This window comes from Schistocerca gregaria, chromosome 8 (genome assembly GCF_023897955.1).
Source record: "Schistocerca gregaria isolate iqSchGreg1 chromosome 8, iqSchGreg1.2, whole genome shotgun sequence".
NCBI classification, from domain to species: domain Eukaryota; kingdom Metazoa; phylum Arthropoda; class Insecta; order Orthoptera; family Acrididae; genus Schistocerca; species Schistocerca gregaria.
In genome coordinates, this window is record NC_064927.1 from 254,269,606 (window position 1) to 254,292,508 (window position 22,903).

Below are 22,903 nucleotides of genomic sequence, written 5' to 3' on the forward strand. Positions count from 1 at the left end.
TATGAGGAGTAAAATTGTAGAGTGAAGCCAAGGCTTGGCCGTAGTATACAATTTCAGATGGATGGATGTTGTAATAGATGTAAGAGACTTTCACAGGGTAACTTAAGGGAAATCCGTGTGACATAGCTGCTTTGGGCGTTCAAATAATTCAACAACTGCACTTGAAAATTTGTGGCAGAATGGAACTCGAACCTGGATGCTCCAATTTTCTAGATCGATTGCCTTAAGTGCATCGGCCATCCAGACACACTTCATGTCTGATCCGTATCCACAAGTGCTGGTCACCAATGAAGTGACCCTATTCATTTTCCCCATTGCTCGCAGCCTAACATTATTCCCGCAAGGGGAAGGACTATGGTACCCATTTCCATTGAAACAGCCATTGCCCAGTAAAGTATACCTATACAGTTACACACTGAGGTGACAGGGAAAGTCATGGGATAGCGATAAGCAGAAATACAGATGGCGGTAGCATCGCGTTCAGAAGATATAACAGGGCAATGCACTGGCGGAGCTCTCATTTGTACCAAGGTGATTCCTATGAAAAAGTTTCAGAAGTGATTATAGCCACACGACGGGAATTAACAGACTTTGAACGTGGAATGATAGTTGGAGATAGACGTACGGAACATTCCATTACGGAAATCGTTAAAGAATTCAATATTCCGAGGTCCATAGCGTCAAGACTGTACCGAGAATACCAGATTTCAGGCGCTATCTCTCACCGCAGCCGACGCAGTGGCCGAAGCCCTTCACTTAACTACTGAGAGCAGTAGCTTTTGCTTAGAGTTGTCAGTGCTAACGGACAAGCAACACCGCATGAAATAACCGCAGTAATCAATGAGGTATGTATGACGTATGTCTCCTTTAGGACTGTGAGGCAAAATTTGGCGTTAATGGGCTATGCCAGTAGACGACCAATGCGAGAGCCTTTACTAACAGCACGACATCGCCTGCAGCGCCTTTCCTGTGTTTGTGACCACATCAGTTGGACCCTAGACGGCTGGAAAACCGTGGCTTCGTCAGATGAGTTCCGATTTCAGTTGCTGGTGGTAGAGTTCGAGTGTAGAACAGAGTCCACGAAACTGTGGATCCAAGTCGTCAACAGGGCACTGTGCACACCAAAATGGCGTGAGCAGTGTTTGTAGGGAAAGGGCTAGGTCTTCTGGTCCAACTAAGCGGATCATTGACAAGAAATGGTTATGTTCAGCTACGTGGAGACCATTTGCAGCCATTCATGGACATCATGTTCCCAAACACCGATAGAATTCTTATGGATGACAATGCGCCATGTCACTAGGCCACAGTTGTTCACGATTGGTTCGAAGAACATTGTGAACAGTTCGAGCGAATGGTTTGGTCACCCAGATCGCGCGGCACGTATCCCAGCGAACCTTTATGAGACGTAATCGAGAGGTCTGTTCGAGCACAAAATCCTGCACCCGCAACATTTTCGTAGTTATGGATGGCTGCATAGGCAGCATGGTTCAATATTTCTGCAGTAGATTTCCAACGACTTGTTGGGTCCATGCCATGTCGAGTTGGTGCATTACAATGGGCAAACGGAGGCGCGGTGCGACATTAAGAGGTATCTGATGACTTTTGTCACCTCGGTGTATATGTCAGGCTTTATACTACGGTATGTATTTCCGTGTGTTTTCGAATGTACTATCTTTTACTCTTGTAACTAATACCGAGGCATGCTGGTATTACGAACCAGTACACAGTCACGATCGTGCACCTATTTTCTTTTGTAAAGCAGTTTGTTGACAATAACATAATGGCTGTCTGATTTGTAGGTGTATGCTGTATACTACGTGAAAACTTAGCAAATGTCTTATATTTTTATGTGCCTGATCTTTTATGTACAATTATTATTTTCAAATTTCTTCAGGAAGCTTACCTATCTTTTATTTCAGGGTATTCTGTGTGATGTTGACGTCAATGAATGTGCGAATTTTGCTGGAACCGATCTTGGATGTCAAAATGGCGCCACCTGCATTAACAAACCAGGCACATATGAGTGAGTATTGGAGACAACATACAAGAAAACGCGACTTTACTGTACTAAAATTTGAATATCCGCCACTGAAACCCAAACACATGACCAATGGCTCAGTATAAGGCGCACAAATATTGTATAATCAGTCCCTAACGTTATCAAACTACAGTTTCACAGCATGCTACGGATGACTAGTTGATGCACACTCGAACCTACTGTGGCTCTCAAACAGAATGAGGGAAATACAGGTAGAAGCCAACATCGGGAAGATCAGTTTAGGCTCCAAAGAAATGTAGGCACATGAGAGGCAGTACTAATCCTAAAATTTATCTTAGAAGATAGGTCAAAGAAAGGCACACACACGACTATAGCATTTGTAGACTTAGACAAAGTTTTTGACAATGTTGACTGGAATACACACCTTGAAATTCTGAAGGTTGCAGGAATAAGATACAGGGAGCGAAAGGCCATTTACAACTTGTACTGAAAACAGACGGCACTTACAAGAACTGAGAGGTAAGCGGTGGTTGAGAAGGCAGTGAGACAGGGTTGTCACATATCCCCTACGTCGAGCAGGCAGTAAAGGAAGCCAGGGAGAAATTTCGATAGGGGAACAAATTTCAGGAAGAAGAAATAAAGACTCTGAGGTTCGCTGATGACATTTTAGTTATCACAGAGACGGCAAAGGACTTGGAGGAACAGATGAACGGAATGGATAATGTCTTGAAAGGAGTTTATAAAATAAAAACGAACAAAAATAAAACAAAGTTAATGGGATGTAGTCGAGTTAAATCAGGCGACGCTCTGGGAATTAGTTTAGGAAATGAGACACTAAAGGTAGTTGATGAGGTTGGATATTTGGTCAGCAAAATAACCAATGATGACCTAGGCAGAGAGGGTATAAAATGCAAATTGACTATAACAAAAAACGTTTCTATAAAAAAACTTTGTAAACCTTTAACATAGATTTAACTATTAGGATTTCTTTTATGGAGGCATTTCTCTGAAGAATAGTCTTGTATGGAAGTGAAGCGTATACAACAAGCAGATCAGACTAAAAGAGAATAGATGCTTTTGAAAAGTAGTGCTGAAGATTAGATGAGAAGATCAAACAACGAAAGAGGAGTTATTGATTCTAACTGAGGACAAAATGAATTTATGGTACTACTTGACAAAAAGAAAGGACTGGTTGGCAGGACACTGCTTCGACACCAAGGCAGTGTCAGTTTGATAATGGAAGGAAGTGTGAAGCGTAAAAATTGTGAACACAGTAAGCAGATTCAGAGGGATGTAGGCTGTAGTTGTTATTCAGAGATGAAAAGGTTGGCACAGGATAGACTGGTGTGGAGAGCTGCACCAAGCCAGGTTTCAGAAAGAGAACCACAGCACCAACAGCATCAAAATTTCATATTTTTATACTTTTTACACTCAGCAGTCGTCAACCTAAATGCTGGCTGATGATACTATATTTGGGTGTCAGGATAGTTGCTTCGAAAAGGGCAAGCCGATTCCTTTCCCTAATCCGACCTTCTGTTAAACTTTACTCTTCCTTTTCCTGTCAAAGACTGGCTCGAATGCCACAGAAGGTTACTAACTACAGACCTACTGCTCGTTGCTTCCTGCGGCCTGTCGCCCGTCCCAAAAAGTCAGACACCGGGAATGGGGGGGAGGGGCTATAGTTCAATATTGGTTTTCAAACTGATTGTTTGGACGTAAATACAGCATTTCAGCGATAAAACTCAACGCTAAATGTCAGGATACGGTCTCAACAGCAACCAGAAATCTAATTCCAGGCTTTTGAATGAAATGTCCGATGTACATGGTAGCCCCTACAGCTGCCAAGCCACAGAAGACAATAAAACTGTATCTTCCATCCATCAAATTAATATAAATTTTATTTTCGCAGGTATTTTTGTTATACTGCTGAACGTTGCTGTCTTCAATCTAAAGACTTGTTTGATACAGTTTTCATACAAGTATATCCTGTGCAAATTTGTTCATTTACGAATAACTACTGAAACATGCGTCCATTTGAACCGGCTGTTTGATGTCGCCTCGGGGCCTCCCACTACAATATTTACCCCTGCCACTGCTACGCACTTTCTTTTTTACCAAACTGAAGATTCCCTCATGCCTCAGCATCTTTCCTATCAACCGATCCTTTCTTTTAGTCAAGCTGTGACATAACTTTTTTCTGCAATTCGAATCATGTTTAGTGAGGCATTTACAACATTGTTTTGGTTTTTCCTTCTTAGGGTACAATATGTCTGCCCAGAATATCTGCATTTGTTAATTTGTTCTTGATAATGCTGAATAAAAAAATAGGAGTTCCGGGTAAGCTACAACAAACAGCGTAGTGAACGCATTATTGTAGCCAAGATAGACACGAAGCCCACGCCTACTACAGTAGCACAAGTTTATATGCCAACTAGCTCTGAAGAAATAAAAGAAATGTATCACGAGATAAAAGAAATAATTCAGGTAGTGAAGCGAGACGAAAATGCAATAGTCATGGGTGACTGGAATTTAACAGAAGAAAAGGAAGAGAAGGAAACGTAGTAGGAGAATATGGGTTAGGGCTAAGAAACGAAAGAGGAAGCCGCCTGGTAGAATTTTGCACAGAGCATACCTAACACTTGGTTCAAGAATCATGAAAGAAGGTTGTTTAAATGGAAGAACCCTGGAGATACTAGAAGGTATCAGATAGATTATATAATGTTAAGACAGAGATTTAGGAACCAGGTTTTAAATTGTAAGACATTTCCAGGGGCAGATGTGGACTCTGACCTCAATCTATTGGTTATGAACTGTAGATTAAAGCTGAAGAAACTGCAAAAGATGAAATGGGAGATATAATACTGCGTGAAGAGTTTGACAGAGCACTGAAAGACCTAAGTCGAAACAAGGATCCAGGAGTAGACAACATTTCATTAAAACTACTGACAGCCTTGGGAGAGCCAGTCATGACAAAACTGTACCATCTGGTGAGCAAGATGCATGAGACAGGCGAAATACCCTGAGACTTCAAGAAGAATATAATAATTCCAATCCCAAAGAAAGCAGGTGTTGGCAGATGTGAAAATTACCAAACTATCAGTTTAATGAGTCACGGCTGCAAAATACTAATGTGGATTCCTTATAGACGAATGGAAAAACTAGTAGAAGCCGACCTCGGAGAACATCAGTTCGGATTTTGTAGAAACATTGGAACACATGAGGCAATACTGACCCTACGACTTATCTTAGAAGTTAGAGTGAGGAAAGGCAAACATACGTTTCTAGCATTTTTAGACTTAGAGAAAGCTTTTGATAATGTTGACTAGAATACTCCCTTTCAAATTCTGAAGGTGGCAGGGGTAAAATACGGGAAGGAAAAGGTTATTTACAATTTGTACAGAAAACAGACAGCAGTTATAATAGTCGAGGGGCATGGAAGGGAAGCAGTGGTTGGGAAGGGAGTGAGGCAGGGTTGTACACTATCCCTGATGTTATTCAATCTGTGTATTGAGCAAGCAGTAAAGGAAACAAAAGAAAAGTTCGGAGTAGGTATTAAAATTCATGGAGACGAAATAAAAACTTTGAGGTTCGCTGATGACATTGTAATTCTGTCTCTGACAAGACTTGCAAGAGCAGTTGAACGAAATGGACAGTGTCTTGAAAGCAGGGTATACGATTTACATCAACAAAAGCAAAACGAGGATAATGGAATGTAGTCGAATTAAGTCAGGTGATGCTGAGGGAATTAGATTAGGAAATGAGACACTTAAAGTAGTAAATGACTTTTGTTATTTGGGGAGCAAAATAACTGATGATGGTCGAAGTAGAGAGGATATAAAATGTAGACTGGCAATGGCAAGGAAAGCGTTTCTGAAGAAGAGAAGTTTGTTAACATCGAGTATAGATTTAAGTGTCTGGAAATCGTTTCTGAAAGTATTTATATGGAGTGTAGCCATGTATGGAAGTGAAACATGGACGATAAATAGTTAGGCAAGAAGAGAATAGAAGCTTTCGAAATGTGTTGCTACAGAAGAATGCTGAAGATTAGATGGGTAGATCACATAACTAATGAGGAGGTATTGAATAGAATTGGGGAGAAGAGGAGTTTGTGGCACAACTTGACAAGAAGAAGGGACCGGTTGGTAGGACATGTTCTGAGGCATCAGGGGATTACAAATTTAGCATTGGAGGGCAGCGTGGAGGGTAAGAATCGTAGAGGGAGAACAAGAGATGAATACACTAAGCAGATTCAGAAGGATGTAGGCTGCAGTAGGTACTGGGAGATAAAGAAGCTTGCGCAGGATAGAGTAGCATGGAGAGCTGCATCAAACCAGTCTGAGGACTGAAGACCACCACAACAACAATGTTGTATTTAATGTCGATTTCTGCCAAATTTGTTTCAACTGTAGTTCTTTCTCATGAGTATATTTAAATTCTTTTATTTGTGGTTTCTGCTGTTCTGTTGATATTTTCTTGGCTATATGTGCTGTGCAATAGGACTCTTCAGGTAAGTTTGTATCTACAGCGGCAGATGTGTAATTGGTAGTTAAATTCTATTCTGTCCCTTCTCTTGTCTAATATCATTATTTAACCTAGGCGAAAGAAAAATCGCAACACCAATAAGAAGTTGTGCGACATAAACGTAAGTTAGTAGGCCTGTTACTACATTTGCAAGATGATGTCTAGTTAGATTTCGTGTCACCCGCGTCAGTGTAATAGGATGCAAATCAGATTTGCTTGAAATACACCCTGTGAGTCTGTGTTAGACAAGAATGTCTTTAAGGCGACAAAGACACCATTATCAACATCTCACTGAGTTAACGGGGTCGTGAATAGTGCTACGAGAAACTGGATGCTTCTTCTGCGATACTGCAGAAAGAATTGGCAGGAATGTCGGGACTGTACACGACTGATGGCAGCAATGATCACGAGAATGTTTGTCGCAGGGAGACCATGCCCAGGACGGCCATTTCACACTACCGATAGGGAAGACTATCGTATTCGGCGTATGGCTCTGGTGCAACGTACTGCATCTGCAGCAGTTGGCACCACAGTGACACGACTAACTGTTACAAATAGGTTATCAAGGACCGCTACGAGTCACTCGACCCGTAGCGTACATTCTCCTGACTAGAAACCACCGCCATTTGCGACTTCCATGGTGTCAAGCGAAAGCTCATTGAAGGACAGGGTGGAGGTCTGTTGTGTTTCCTGGCGAAAGCTCTTCTGCCTCGGTACCAATGATGGCCGTGTGTTGGTTATATGAAGACCAGCTGAGGGCCTGGAACCAACCTGTCTGCATGCTAGACACACTGGACCTGCACCTGGAGTTACATTCAGCAGTACGATTTAGTATGACAGCAGGCGCACTCTCGTGGTTGTATCACGCACCCTGATGCAAATTTATAGGGCAGTCAGGTGATTCGACTTGTTTTCTGTCAACTGGGTAACTCTCGCCCACATCTCACTGTTGTAACCCAACATGCAGCACAGAGTGTCGAGTGTTACCTTGGCCCACTCGGCCAGCAAATCTCTCTCCAATAGGATGTATATGGGACATCATCGGTCGCAAACTCCAGCGTCACCCACAAACAGCATTAACCTCCTCAGCATTATCGACCATGTGTAGCAGGCACAAACTGACATCAGGCACTTGTACAACACAATTCATGAACGTTTTCATGCTTGCATTCAACTTCCTGGCGGTTAGATCGGTTTGCAATGTGCCAGCATTTCACATTTGCAGTGGCTTATCTCGCGCTTTCATTAACGAGCGATCTTGCAGTGTTAATCAGTTAAATATGTTACATATACAAATGTGTTCCCGAAATTTCATTATTCTACATTAATTACTTCTTGGTATTACTTTTTTCCACCAGTGTAACTGTGTTCCTAACTGAAGTTTGTGCCCTGCTCGAGAATCACTACTTATCTGTTCATAAATCTAATTTGGAATAAAATTATATTGATTACAGTTTTAGCTGAATTTAAATCTGTTTCATGTGCTGCAGAGTTCCTTGAAGGATTTCTTATGTGTGTTGTAGTTCTGTGATGTTTTTGCTTGAGGGGAAGTACTAATACTGTTAATATCTGCAGCCATTCTTCCTCAGTTGCAGCTGTAGTTATGTTAATCATACAGATAAGAACAAAAGTTTTATATTCCACTGGAACACAATATTAACCAGGCCTAAAATCAGAATTAGTGAAAGGCTGTGTTAGTCAGACAACAACACCAGTTACGTTTTTCAAATGTAGAATGTTATACATTATCATTTACTCTCCTAAAATGACACTTGGTTGACCACATCATTCCTGCAAACTTCTATGGACGTCAAGTCATGCAAGGATTTTTTTGCACAGATCATTCTTTGGACATTATTTGAAATGACATACGCTGCCTCTTGCACAGCAGGCAACGTTATCATTAAAATTCAACTTGTTTTACTTGGAATACAGTGGCTTCATAGCGCATAATAAGTTAGTAGATTGTTTCACATTTTTATCACGGATACTTTTAAATACAGCAAAACAAAAACAAATTATTAATTGAACTGTGGAAATAACTTACTTCAGATCTTGCCATGCTTAGGAACATACTGCTTATAACAGCTATATCGAAAGCAGAAAATCTTGCAAAATAAGCCAGTAACATCCTCTCAAACTACTGACAGTCACGTCCTGCAGTCCTTACTGTAAGATCCTCTCTGATTGGCCTATTCCCAAGAAAGAGGTGTAATGTAGGGAGGGGTTGAGAAATGATTCGATGAGCTGCTAGGGCATAAAAATACAGAGCTGTAATTGGCAATGCTAAATAGCGGTGTAATTGGTCTAGTTCGAAGAAAGGGACTTCGTATAGGAAAAGTGTACGGGTTAGGAGAAGAAAGGGCCATTATGTGGTCTTGTGTTTGCCTCTGTTGTAACCGCCGTGTTAAAATTGTTAGAAGCTTAGTCAGCCAGTGTTGTAATTTTGAAATGAGAGTTAGTATAAATGTTACATGATAAATATTTCGCGTGAAGCGTTATTGTGACACCGGCAAAGATCAATTGTGGAAACTAAGCCACTGAATATTAAAAGTAACGTTATTAAGGAATACACCCGATTGACAACATAAAATAAGAGGACACGTACATTCGCGAGTGAGTGGTTCAAAATAAGAATTAATACTGTGAACGAAATGGGTCATAAGTATATATACGTCGGTACACACTCAAATGTATGAGAACGTACGATCGGAACAGAGGTACGTATGTTCTAAGTACTATCATTCCTCGTGTTCTGGGTAAAAAGAATTGTGGGAAAAATGCATTCATCTAAAAAAAAAATAATCGGACTTCGTAATTAAATGAAAAGAAAAATTGCAGGTTCTGAATGTCGCGGAAAATATGACCCAAATATTGAAATGGACATTGGCGGCCACAAAGAAAAGAGATGAACACATTACATTCACGTACCGCTATTGTTGAGCAGCGCCGACGTGAAGATCGTCGCCTCCGCCTAAATTTTCCATATAAAATTAAAATAATAATAATCTTCCAGAGTTACAGGAGCTGGGATCCATGGTATCATAAATGAGACAATCGCTTAGTTTTAGCAGTTGCTTTCACTATTTAGCACAATTGCACTAGAAATTACGCAGCATTTCGCTTGTACGTCTTATTAGGTCATGAGAACAATGAAAGGTAACTATTATTAAAACTAATAAACGAAGATCGTATATCTTCTTTTGTCCATTGGTGTTAAACATCTTTCAAACTAATCTTTGGTATTAATTATTTATTATTAATAATTATAATTATTTATACATTTATCAACAAGAAGAAATTATTAAGTTCCTTTGTACTGCGTGTAGGCATCTTGATAGTCAAAGATAAAATTTGATCCAAGCTGTACACTGTTCTCCTCCCATGATCCAAAGAGTTCTTTGCTCTTCTATTGATTCGGTGCCCTCATTGGTTAGTCAACACCTCATAAAATTTTCAGCGTCTCCTGTAGCGCTACATTTCAGAAGCTTTACCTCCTTTTGGCTGAACTGCATATCATCAGCTTTTCACTGTCGACGTCGTATAAGGCTACACTTCGGGCAGTTATCATCAGAAAAGGGTTTGTACATTTAAAGTCTTTCAGGTGTTAATAAACTCCACTTTTTCAGAAATGATCTTTGAGCTACAGCCTATCAGCGTTTAATATCCTCCCTACTTCAGCCGTCATCAACTGTTTTGCTGCCCAAATAACAAACATTTTCTGCTTCTTTTAATGTCTCCTATTCTAATTCCCTGAGCATAACCTGATTTAATTCGATTTCATTCAATTACTCTGTGTTTTACTTTTGTTGATGTTCATCTTATAATTTCTTTTGAAGAGACTATCATTCCATTCAACTGTTCTTCCTAGTTCTTTGCTGTCTCTGTAATAATTACTGTTGTCAGTGGGCAAACCTCAAAGGTTTTATTTATTCTCCCTGGACTTTGATTCCATCTCCAAATTCCTCCTTGGTGTGCTTCACCGCTTGCTCCATGTACAGATTCATAGGCTTGCCTCAGTCCCTTCTCAATCAATGCTTGCCTTCCATGTCCTTTGACTCTTATCCAGGGGTGGACAAAACTGGAAGCACAACATATTACTATGCTTAATACACTGTAGGAAAACTTTTAGCTCTCAAAACAGCTTCCAGTCCTGTTGGAATTCGTGAAGTTCAGTCTTATATGGTTTTCGAAACAATCTTATACCATTCTTCCTGCAAAATAGCTGTACGTTCAGGTAACGATGGTACAGGTGAACAGCGATCACGCACCCTTCTCTCCAAAGTAGATCACAAACGCTCAATAATATTTAGATCTGGTGACTGTGCTGGACAGCGGAGATGCGACATTCCATCCTCATGCTCACAAAACCAGTCCTGGACGATGCAAGCCTTGTGAATAGGGGCCCTGTCTCTTAGAACACAGTATGAACACTGGAAATCGTTGTACCGTTGGCGGAGGGAGGACAAGGGCGGGGGGGGGGGGGGTGGACATGTAAGGCCAAAATGGTCATATAATCCTTGGCAGTGAGGCGAGTTTACGGAGTAATCATGGGACCCACGGAATACGACGATATGGCTGTCCACAACATCTCCGAAACCCTAACATGTTTCATTCTTGGCCAGAAGTTGAAACAGTGTGAAACCGGACTCATGTGACAAAATAAACATCTTCCATATTTATGTGTATCTTCTCGAAAATCGGTAAAATTAGCCAGGAAACTGTAAATAGCGTCGTATGTTTCAGAAAATAGTGTTAGTAGTGAGACTCTACCTGCCAAAACTAAGCCAATACTATGCTCTATTTGAAATATACGAATTTCACATGAATTTTCTGCTGCTGCTGCTGTTGCTCAGCTAAGGTACAGACTGAGAATACCAGTCTCAAAATGCTGAAGACACTGAGGGGGATGAGAGGACTAATAGGAGCACACTGAACCATTGGGAGAGGGAGACGTCATTTTTGTGTCATAAATTACCATCTTTATTACGAGAGTTATCATTTTAGGCTATAAATACCATTAACTAACACCTGGGTAAACGGGAGAGGAAGTGTGGTAATCAGCTGCCGTCATCTTGTCTACAGATTATGGTGATTATAGTGACAGTTACAGACCATTAATTGTAATTATAATGACAGTTATTTCATATTAATTATGCCTTAAATAAACAAAACAAGGGCCCAAGTGAAAGGTTTGTTTATATAAGGATTCTATGGAAAGTGGCTGGTTACTTTACTTAAGGAGAACAATGCCCCCAACGTTGTCAAACCAGCTAAGCCCACTAATAAGGTCATCTAGCAGAAAGCTGAGCAGAGAGCACTTAACGTGTTTAACAGGGGATACAGCAAGAGATATGACGGAGAGTTCAGATGAAATTTCCAAAGACTCTAAATTAAGCAATAGAAACCATGGTAGAGTTACCTGAGTTAAATATGCTTACCAAGCCATGAGAAAAAAAGTAATATTTAATAAGGATGTTAAGCGTTGTAGATACGAATGTCTGGGGCATATGAAATATAACTTCAGAGAATAGCAATGAGAGATATGACGATGGTTAGGACACTCCTAGCGGAAATGTAATGACAGAAATTTGCAGACATGTCGAAGATAGCCACAGGACGGACTGCACATCCTACAGTTAAATGTGTCAGGGAGTGATGTGCACACGGTACAACACTCCCAGTAAGAGTTAGAACAAGCGGAAATCAGAGGCAGATTTTTTTCTCACCCATCACGTATAAGGAAAGTTACGAATTTTTTTTTTTTCTTAAGTGGATCTCAAGTCTCTGCGCAAGTTAGGGCACACTTGGTAAAGTAAAATTAAATCCTCCACCCTGGACATTAAGTGGCATAGGCAAGATGACGAAGAGATTGATGAAATGTATGATGAGATAAAAGAAATTATTCAGGTAGTGAAGGGAGACGAAAATTTCATAGTCATGGCTGACTGTAATTCGATGTTAGGAACAGGAAGGGAAGGAAACGTAGTAGGTAAATATGGAATGGGAGGAAGGTATGAAAGAGGAAGCCGCCTGGTAGAATTTTGCACGTAGCATACCTTAATCATAGCTAACACTTGGTTCAAGAATCATGAAAGGAGGTTGTATACATGGAAGGGGTCTCGAGATACTGGAAGGTTTCAGATACATTATCTAATGGTAAGACAGAGATTTAAGGACCAGGCTATAAATTGTAAGACATTTCCAGGGGCAGATGTGGACTCTGTAGAAATATTGGAACACATGAGGCAATACTGACCCTACGACTTATCTTAGAAGATAGAGTGAGGAAAGGCAAACATACGTTTCTAGCATTGTAGATTAAAACTGAAGAAACTGCAAAAAGGTAGACATTTGAGGAAATGGGACCTGGATAAACTGAAAGAACCAAAGGTTGTAGAGAGCTTCAGAGAGAGCATTAGGGAACGATTGACAAGACCGGGGGAAAGAAAAACAGTAAAAGAAGAATGGGTAGTTTTCAGGGATGAAGTAGTGAAGGTAGCAGAGGATCAAGTAGGTGAAAAGACGAGGGCTAGTAGAAATCATTGGGTAACAGAAGATACATTGAATTTAACTGATGAAAGGAGAAAACATAAAAATGCAGTAAATGAAGCAGACAAAAAGGAATACAAACGTCTCAAAAATGAGATCGACAGGAAGTGCAAAATGGCTAAGCAGGGACAAATGTAAGGACTTAGAGGCATATCTCACCAGGGGTAAGATAGATACTGCGTACACGAAAAATTAAAGAGACCTTTGGAGAAAAGAGAGCCACTTGTATCATGAGCTCAGATGGAAACTCAGTTCTAAGAAAAGAAGGAAAAGCAGAAAGGTGGAAGGAGTATACAGAGGGTCTATACAAGGGTGATGTACTTGAGGACAATATTATGGAAATGGAAGACGATGTAGATGAAGATGAAATGGGAGATATGATACTGTGTGAAGAGTTTGACAGAGCACTGAAACATCTAATTCGAAACAAGACCCCAGGAGTAGACAAAATTCCATTAGAACTGCTGACAGCCTTGGGAGAGCCAACCATGACAAAACTTTACCATCTGGTGAGTAAGATGCATGAGACAGGCGAAATACCCTGAGACTTCAAGAAGAATATAATAATTCCAATCCCAAAGAAAGCAGGTGTTGGCAGATGTGAAAATTACCAAACTATCAGTTTAATGAGTCACGGCTGCAAAATACTAATGTGGATTCCTTATAGACGAATGGAAAAACTAGTAGAAGCCGACCTCGGAGAACATCAGTTCGGATTTTGTAGAAACATTGGAACACATGAGGCAATACTGACCCTACGACTTATCTTAGAAGTTAGAGTGAGGAAAGGCAAACATACGTTTCTAGCATTTTTAGACTTAGAGAAAGCTTTTGACAATGTTGACTAGAATACTCCCTTTCAAATTCTGAAGGTGGCAGGGGTAAAATACGGGAAGGAAAAGGTTATTTACAATTTGTACAGAAAGCAACAGCAGTTATAATAGTCGAGGGGCATGGAAGGGAAGCAGTGGTTGGGAAGGGAGTGAGGCAGGGTTGTACCCTATCCCTGATGTTATTCAATTTGTGTATTGAGCAAGCAGTAAAGGAAACAAAAGAAAAGTTCGGAGTAGGTATTAAAATTCATGGAGACGAAATAAAAACTTTGAGGTTCGCTGATGACATTGTAATTCTGTCTCTGACAAGACTTGCAAGAGCAGTTGAACGAAATGGACAGTGTCTTGAAAGCAGGGTATACGATTTACATCAACAAAAGCAAAACGAGGATAATGGAATGTAGTCGAATTAAGTCAGGTGATGCTGAGGGAATTAGATTAGGAAATGAGACACTTAAAGTAGTAAATGACTTTTGTTATTTGGGGAGCAAAATAACTGATGATGGTCGAAGTAGAGAGGATATAAAAGGTAGACTGGCAATGGCAAGGAAAGCGTTTCTGAAGAAGAGAAATTTGTTAACATCGAGTATAGATTTAAGTGTCAAGAAGTCGTTTCTGAAAGTGTTTGCATGGAGTGTAGCCATGTATGGAAGTAAAACATGGACGATAAATAGTTTTGACAAGAAGAGAATAGAAGCTTTCGAAATGTGGTGCTACAGAAGAATGCTGAAGATTAGATGGGTAGATGATCACATAACTAATGAGGAGGTATTGAATAGAATTGGGGAGAAGAGAAGTTTGTGGCACAAGTTGACCAGAAGAAAGGATCGGTTGGTAGTACATGTTCTCAGGCATCAAGGGATCACCAATTTAGTATTGGATGGCAGAGTGGAGGGTAAAAATCGTAGAGGAGGTCAAGAGATGAATACAATAAGCAGATTCAGAAGGATGTAGGTTGCAGTAGGTACTTGGAGATAAAGGAGCTTGCACAGGATAGAGTAGCTTGGAGAGCTGCATCAAATCAGTCTCTCAACTGAAGACCACAACAACAACAGGGTGAGGGTTGTGTAGATTCACTTAATTCAACGATAATAGGTTCCCTAGTGGGAGAAGGTGAGTTTGGGGCTTGTTTTAAAAGTTCTTAACTGTGGGCAGCAACTGTTACAGACAGTCTAGTTTAGATTTACTAGATGGTTACATATCACACCAAAGTTGTCTTGGAACAACGTATAGCAGAACTTGATAGAGAACTGTTCGATTTTAGTTCTATGGTGAGAAGTCCATTACTGTTGCACAGTTCACCTGTAGGCCAGTGGAGGCTACCTAAACTGCGTACATGGTCGCGCGATTTCATTTTGAAAGCTACTGGAAAGATAATCTGGGTTAACGGAGGAGCTCATCTGCCAATGAAGTCCTGTGCATTGTGAAACCTTTGTCTGGAAATGATGAACTGGACAAGGTGAAGTGATTTGCAGAGCATACTTTAGCCTCTGTACAGAAAATTGAAGGAAACAAAGTAGTGCCTGTCCCTGTTGATAACTTTATCCCTGTGAGTGTATAGCTATCATATTATACCCTGATAGATAATTTATAAGCACTAGATGAACACGAATTGTACAGGATTTAAATTTAATTATTCAGCACTGGGACAGTCTGTCAGATTGGTTGCATTGAGAAATAAAGTAGCACATCTAGAGGGAGAGGACAAAGAGGGCATGGAAAAACTTTTAGAAGAATAGATAGGGTGATCTGATGCCTCTGTCCCAATGTCTGCCACACCTCTAACTCAATACCATATTCCCACTGAAAATGAAGATCCTATTTATAAAAGAAAAACCATACCATGTTCCTCGTACCTTACAGCCTGTAAAGGAAGACTTTATAAGTCAACGGCTTCAAGAAGGGATCAAAGAAACAAATAATAGCACCTGGTCAGCAGCTGTCGTTATTGTATCGATAGAGTCGCCAGATGGTATCAAAGCATATCGATTCTGTTGTGACCACTACTTAAATCAGAAAACAGTCTCAGATGCCTACCCAGTGCCAAAATAACGTTAGCTAATCTGGGCCAGTGTCGATACTTCACAATTATGGGCCTGCGAAGTGGATACCATCAGGTAAAGGTAACTTCTGAAGATGATACAAAGACAGAATTCTGAACCTCTTCTAGTCATTATCAATAAAGTCACATCCCTTTTGGACTGAAAAATTCACCAGTTACTTTGCAGCAATTATTAGGTATGTATTGCGAGGTTTAAAACCAAAGCAATGAATGGCCTATTTAGATAATACTTTTTAGATAATATAATTGTGTGTGGCAAGTATATCCAGGAACATATAGGGTGTTTACATGGAGCTTTCGATCATCTATGTGCAACATAGTTAAATCTTTGCCTGGAAAAGTGCCATTTTGATTACTTTGGCCATATTATCGGCCAAAAAGGGGTTCGCACCAATCCATGATTTTTTTATGCCGTCAAAAATTTTCCCAACACCTATACAATAAAGGAATTTATCATATTTAGGCCTCAGCTATTTTTACCGAAAATGCGTTCCCAAATGCATTGAAATTGCAAGACCCCTCACACAATTGTTAAGGGAATGGATTAAGTTTTATTGATCACAGGATTGTAAAGGGGCATTTCTAAAATGTCTAGTCCAGTTCTAGCCTTTCCAGATTTCAGAAGCAGTTCATACTGCCCTGTGACTCAACCAGTTTTGCCTTAGGTTGTACCCTGAATCAGGGAACAGATGGACAGGAACACACCACGGCATGTACATCCAGACGCCTTAATCAGACAAAAAGGAATTACTCAACAACTGAGAAAGAAATGCTGACATTAACATTTGGAATAGGTGTTTCTGATGTTATTTGTGTGGAGTTCATTTTAAAGTAATAACTGATCACACAGAACTCAAGTGGTTATTAGGACTGATAGATTCACCCAGTAGTTTAATGAGAAGGATATCACATCTCCATGAACTTGGTTTCGAAGTAATAGATCATCCAGCGAAGCCAAATGCAAATGCATGCAGTCTAAGCTGCAAAGAACATCCTGTGGAATGCACTGGCATAGACGAGTATGAATGGAAGGAAGTCCAAAGCAATGGCCCATATTGTCAGTAGTTCACCAGTCAGCCACAGTTTGGCACAAAGGACTGAGTATTTAACAGGGAGATGAGATGCAGGCTATGTGTTGTACGCATAATAGATGTGGAGTGATTACGAAATCAAGTAGTGAATTAGGCCTATGATTTGATTTTAGCAGGACACACTGGTAGTAGTGTAACAGAACGCAAAGTAGCGCAAAATTATTCGTGGGTAACATGTAGACAGATCATCGATCGTTACATGCAACCAAAGTGTGAAGCACAATCACCAAAGGGTTATGTTACAATGGCTACCAGTGGCAGATAAACTGAGATGGATGTCCTTGGACTCTTCACGTAAACACCAGCAGGAAACTATTTTATTCTTATGATAATCGATCATTTTTCACGGTTCGTTTCTGTGATAGGAATATCAAAGCACCAGGCCAGAACAATAATGCATTCAATGGTGAACCAGTGGATACTTAAGTTGAGAACGTATTAGACAATAATAGATGACAAAGAGACAAACTTTATGTTCAATTTAATGAAGCAGTTACGCCAGTTATTGCGTATTAAGATACCCTGCACTAGTGCCTTACATCCACAGGCAAATGGTCCAACAGAAGGTATTCATCAGACGATTGTGAATACGTTAGGTTACTATGTTAACTCACAGCATAATAACTGGGCTGCTCCACTTGCATAAATCACGGGAGCCTACAGTTCCAACTCCATGTGAGCACCTAGGTTAAACACGGTTTGGCAGCAGGTATAAAAGGTGAACATCAAAGCTTTGGAATGACATGATATGACACATAATGAGTAAGCAGTGTTACCTAAGTATCTAATTGGTCAATGAGTTATGATGACCAACCCCAACAAAAAGGAAAAACCAAGGAATTTGACAAACTATCATGTCGCCTTGCAGGTGACAAAAATGATGTCACCCATTAAAGCTAAGCTACAACTCCCAACTCGCCCCATGATAGTCCACATCAGTCAGATTCATCCTTTTAAGGGAACGATAGAAGTGCTGCCTCCACTGCCAGCAGTGCTTCCCAGAGTGGAGAGAGCGGGATATGAGAAATAGGAAAAAAAGGGAAAAGTTAGGCAAGAAAAGCAAGACAGTTGTATAGTTACCCTGACATATCACTAAGTACTTAAGCCACAAGCAGGTATGATAAGTTACTCAGAGAATGCTAAGATAACTATGGACGCTTTGTGTTTATGAATTGTATATGTTTTCTTACGAATTATTCAGGTTACATACGTATATATCCTATGGTTCTATTAATGCTTAAGGAAAGACTGAATTGTAGAGAATATTATTTTTGTGAAATAAGCTGAGAAGTGATCATAAAGGAAACTTGTGGTAAGTTCTAGTTGTAGAATTTTGGGTGAAACTATACTTAACAGTATTACTAATGACAATTGAAATTTAGCACTTAGGTTTTCCGAAGAGACATTGATATTTGTTACGCAGTGAGTTAATTATATCTTTATTTTGTAATGAGTGCATTTTTAGTTGATGAAGAAGTAGTTGCTTGTTCTCAGGAGGTGTAAACAGCAGAAAGATTGTCACTCACGACGAGTGTGTATTTGCATATGTTTTAGTTTATGGGGAAAGATTTTTTAATACTCATCTTATCCATGTAAGAAGGAGAATAACACTAGACAGCTCCGACCTAAATATAACCCATACATTGATTTATGTACTAACCTTCCTAAGTAAAACATGAGGTCCAACTCTGCTCACTCACTAGATCGAACGAGAGCCACACAGCATAGCTGCATATCAATGGAACACCTTGTAAAACATCTAAAAGTACCACAACGAACATCGCCAGCGACTAATAGTTACAGGATCCTCAACCTCAGATGCCTGGATAATTTTCGCAATAACAGGAATCGTATACTTTCAGTTCAAGGCAGAAAGCACTCCAAATTCCATCCCTGCCAACCATCAACCTATAGGTTCCAACTAGTCACAACAGCATCAACTAAAAGCAAGTTGACAAGGGTTAAGTCCACCATGAACAAAGACCTCTGAATAGAGATAAATACTAGCCAAATCAGACAGGTAATGTAAGAAAGGCAACGGGCAAAGTAAGACCATAAGTGCAGGAGAAAACTGGAACTGTAAATAACCAGTGTCTATATTTCAGTAAAATTCGAGGGTGAATTTTGGTCCATGTTGCGAAGGAATGCAAAGGGGAAAGTTATAAATGTGGCTTGGAACCAGCAAAGGAACGTCAAGGCGAAACCAGGCCATTGCCATGTCAGTCACACCCAGTAATTTAGTTTGTGGCCAGCAGATTCTCAAAGTCTCTGTAATAACAGATTACACTTGCCGCCGATGCGTGACGCAGCATGAAGGAGTATCGCAGCCCAATTACGACATCTGGAGGCACCTATGCGTTCCAAATGATTCGGTACGCCACACTAACTGATGTAAACAGCACAAATCAGCAAGGAGAATCAGTATTTAAGGACACACAAACCACCTTGTCATCATCAAACAGCTATATAGTGATGTGACGTCAAGCTGCTCTGTGCTGTACCGATGATGCAGATACTTCTGCCTCAACCGGGACATGAACAGCTGTCTGCTGCCTCAGAATCTGGATATCAATAGAAGCTTTGTGCTTGGAGTATGACAAGAGGATCCAGCCATCTCTGCCCTCGCTGGGATACAAACAGAAGACTACTACGCTCTTAGCCCTGGAGCCTGCCACACGTTCCCATAGTCGCCACTGGGAAACACTCTTACTATAATCAGGAAACTAGGGGACCCTGGTGCTCGGTCAGCAGCTGGAGGCTATCGCCACTAGGGAGATGCCATCATATTTTCTGTGCTGCCCACTAATGATTGTAAACGAACCTCAATAAAGGAGTCACTGTAACTATCATCTTTCTTCCTTCAACTGCACAACATACTATCTCGCCAGAGAATACTAACCCACACTAACCATCACAGCCATTCTGTCCTAGCTAGTGTCGCTGGAGCTTCTCTATCTAGCTACACCAATCTGATAGTTCAATAAACATTTTTCAACAGTAATGTAGTCGATAGATACGTAGCCTGTGAAGTGAAAGGTTGCCTATTCACCTTCTACTTTGTACATATATGTTTTTATTACTCTTCATGTTTTACAAAAGGATTTGGAACTTCCTTGCTAGTTTAATAGAAATGTGTCATGGAATATTCGATCTTACGAATAAATAAGAGCTGTTCAGGAATAAGTGTGTCCTATTTCGTAAATGTGCCATTGAACAAATGAATAGAGAGATTATTGTCTTCACACTGGCTGATCCCTCACAATACAGTACACTGTATACTACAGAAAGAACATGATATCTACATGCAGACAAGGGTGCAAAATGAACGCCACAGTTGGAGAGTGCTACGATCGCCAGTCATCTCAAGAAGCACATTCTGTTTGATGCACCAGCTCGTTTCTGATCATGCATAAACCATGTTTGGCATGCTTCACGTTAAGAAACGCCTCTCGTGTGACAACGGCATTAGAGTGTCTGCTACTGAAGCATTTTTACAGTTTTGCTGCATTTATCGCCAATTAAACAATACTTTGAATATTTTTGTCACCCCTTGTTGTATACATTTGGTGACATCTGTCACTTCTGTTGTCTGTAGTTTCCATACATTTCAACAATATTCCCATATAAGCACTAAAATTTTTTTGTTCTCAAACTCTCTTTGGGAGAGCATCCTACCAATATATCGAAGCCTGCCATTAACCTTACCTACAACTGTATAACTCAGTTTACGTCATATTCTCAAACATTTGTACACATAGATATTTGTGTGAGATGAATAGCTCTGGTTGTGGCTTATAAACCTTCCAGTCAAAAGCTTTTCCTATAAAGCAATTGATAATAAGCAATGTGCATTCCTCTTCTGGGCGCAATTTTTTTCCCAAGCTGTCCGTTATAGAAAGCCAAGAGGTTGTTACACATCCACCATTCTTAAATATGTCCCACATTCGAATGCTAATAGTTAAGTGATGATTCCACAGACACCTGATGTCCTGCTGAGATTAGACATCCTCCACATTTCCAAAGGCTTTTGTAAAAGCCAATTAACCTGCTCCAGGGGCCGATGTACACCCAAATACGAGCTTTGTTATCTCGCTTATGCTCTCCTTGTCGTAAGCAAGTAATCTTTCTCCATAACCAGTTCATTTTGTCCAGAAAGAAGTATTTGACCCTCGTTTTACTTTAAAAACTATATTCTTTTAGCTTTGTTCATCTCACCTATGTTCTGCTCAGTAACATTTACAGTAGTATTTTACCACACTTGCTTTCTTACTGTTATTATCTCCACAGACCAAACATTTCACTTACAGAAATCGACCAGTGGCGGACAACTTTCTGAAGAAACAGTGTTCTCGTACAATTTTTGCGACTGAAGCTGGGTTCACACACGAGACTAATGTGGCACCACAGCTTGTGGCTTTCTATAGTGACGTAGTGAGCTACCTTTCATACAGGACGCCACAAATTCTACGTTGTCGTACAGCTTTGAATAGGGTGTCAACTGAAATCATATTGGTGGAGTGCAGGTTATGGCATTAGACAAGAGTTACATACAAGGAAAACGAAACCCAAATATTGGATCCGAAAATAGATTTCACGCAGGCATAAATCAGGGTTTACAAACAGGTTTGTTGTTGTTGTTGTTGTTATGGTCTTCAGTCGTGAGACTGATTTGATGCAGCTCTCCATGCTACTCTATCCTGTGCAAGCTTCTTCATCTCCCAGTACCTATTGCAACCTACATCCTTCTGAACCTGCTTAGTGTAGTCATCTCTTGGTCTCCCTCCAACACGAAATTGGTGATCCCTTGATGCCTCAGAACATGTCCTACCAACCGATCCCCTCTTCTGGTCAAGTTAGGCCACAAACTTCTCTTCTCCCCAATCCGATTCAATACTTCCTCATTAGTTATGGGATCTACCCATCTAATCTTCAGCATTCTTCTGTAGCACCACATTTCGAAAGCTTCTACTCTCTTCTTGTCTAAACTATTTATCGTCCATGTTTCACTTCCATACATGGCTACACTCCATACAAATACTTTCAGAAATGACTTCCTGACACTTAAATCAATACTCGATGTTAACAAATATCTCTTCTTGAGAAACACTTTCCTTGCCATTGCCAGTCTACATTTTATATCCTCTCTACTTCGACCATCATCAGTTATTTTGCTCCCCAAATAGCAAAACTCCTTTGCTACTTTAAGTGTCTCATTTTCTAATCTAATACCCTCAGCATCAACCGACTTAATTCGACTACATTCCATTATTCGCGATTTGCTTTTGTTGATGTTCATCTTATATCCTCGTTTCAAGACACTGTTCATTCCGTTCAACTGCTCTTCCAAGTCCTTTGCCATCTCTGATTGTATGACAATGTCATCGGCGAACCTCAAAGTTTTTATTTCTTTTCCATGAATTTTAATACCTACTCCGAACTTTTCTTTTGTCTCCTTTATTGCTTGCTCAATATACAGAATGAATAACTTCGGGGAAAGGCTACAACCCTGTCTCACTCCATTCCCAACCACTGCTTCCCTCTCATGCCCCTCGACTATTATAACTGACGTCTGCCTTCTGTACAAATTGTAAATAACCTTTCTTTCCTGTATTTTACCCCTGCCACCTTCAGAATTTGAAAGGGAGTATTCCAGTCAACATTGTCAAAAGCTTTCTCTAAGTCTAAAAATGCTAGAAATGTATGTTTGCCTTTCCTCACTCTATCTTCTAAGATAAGTCGTAGGGTCAGTATTGCCTCATGTGTTCCAATATTTCTACAGAATCCAAACTGATCTTCCCTGAGGTCGGGTTGTACTACTTTTTCCATTCCTCTGCAAGGAATCCGC

At 40.3% G+C, this 22,903-nt stretch overlaps 1 protein-coding gene across 1 annotated transcript in view; it reads left to right on the forward strand.

Annotated features, from left to right (window-relative positions):
• The window catches only part of LOC126285431 (cubilin-like), a 1,398,426-nt gene that overhangs the window by 184,052 nt on the left and 1,191,471 nt on the right, over positions 1-22,903 (forward strand). Inside the window, exon 7 of the mRNA XM_049984811.1 lies at positions 1,920-2,023. Coding sequence (XP_049840768.1) covers positions 1,920-2,023 — 104 coding nt within the window. The remainder of the gene's footprint in view (positions 1-1,919; positions 2,024-22,903) is intronic.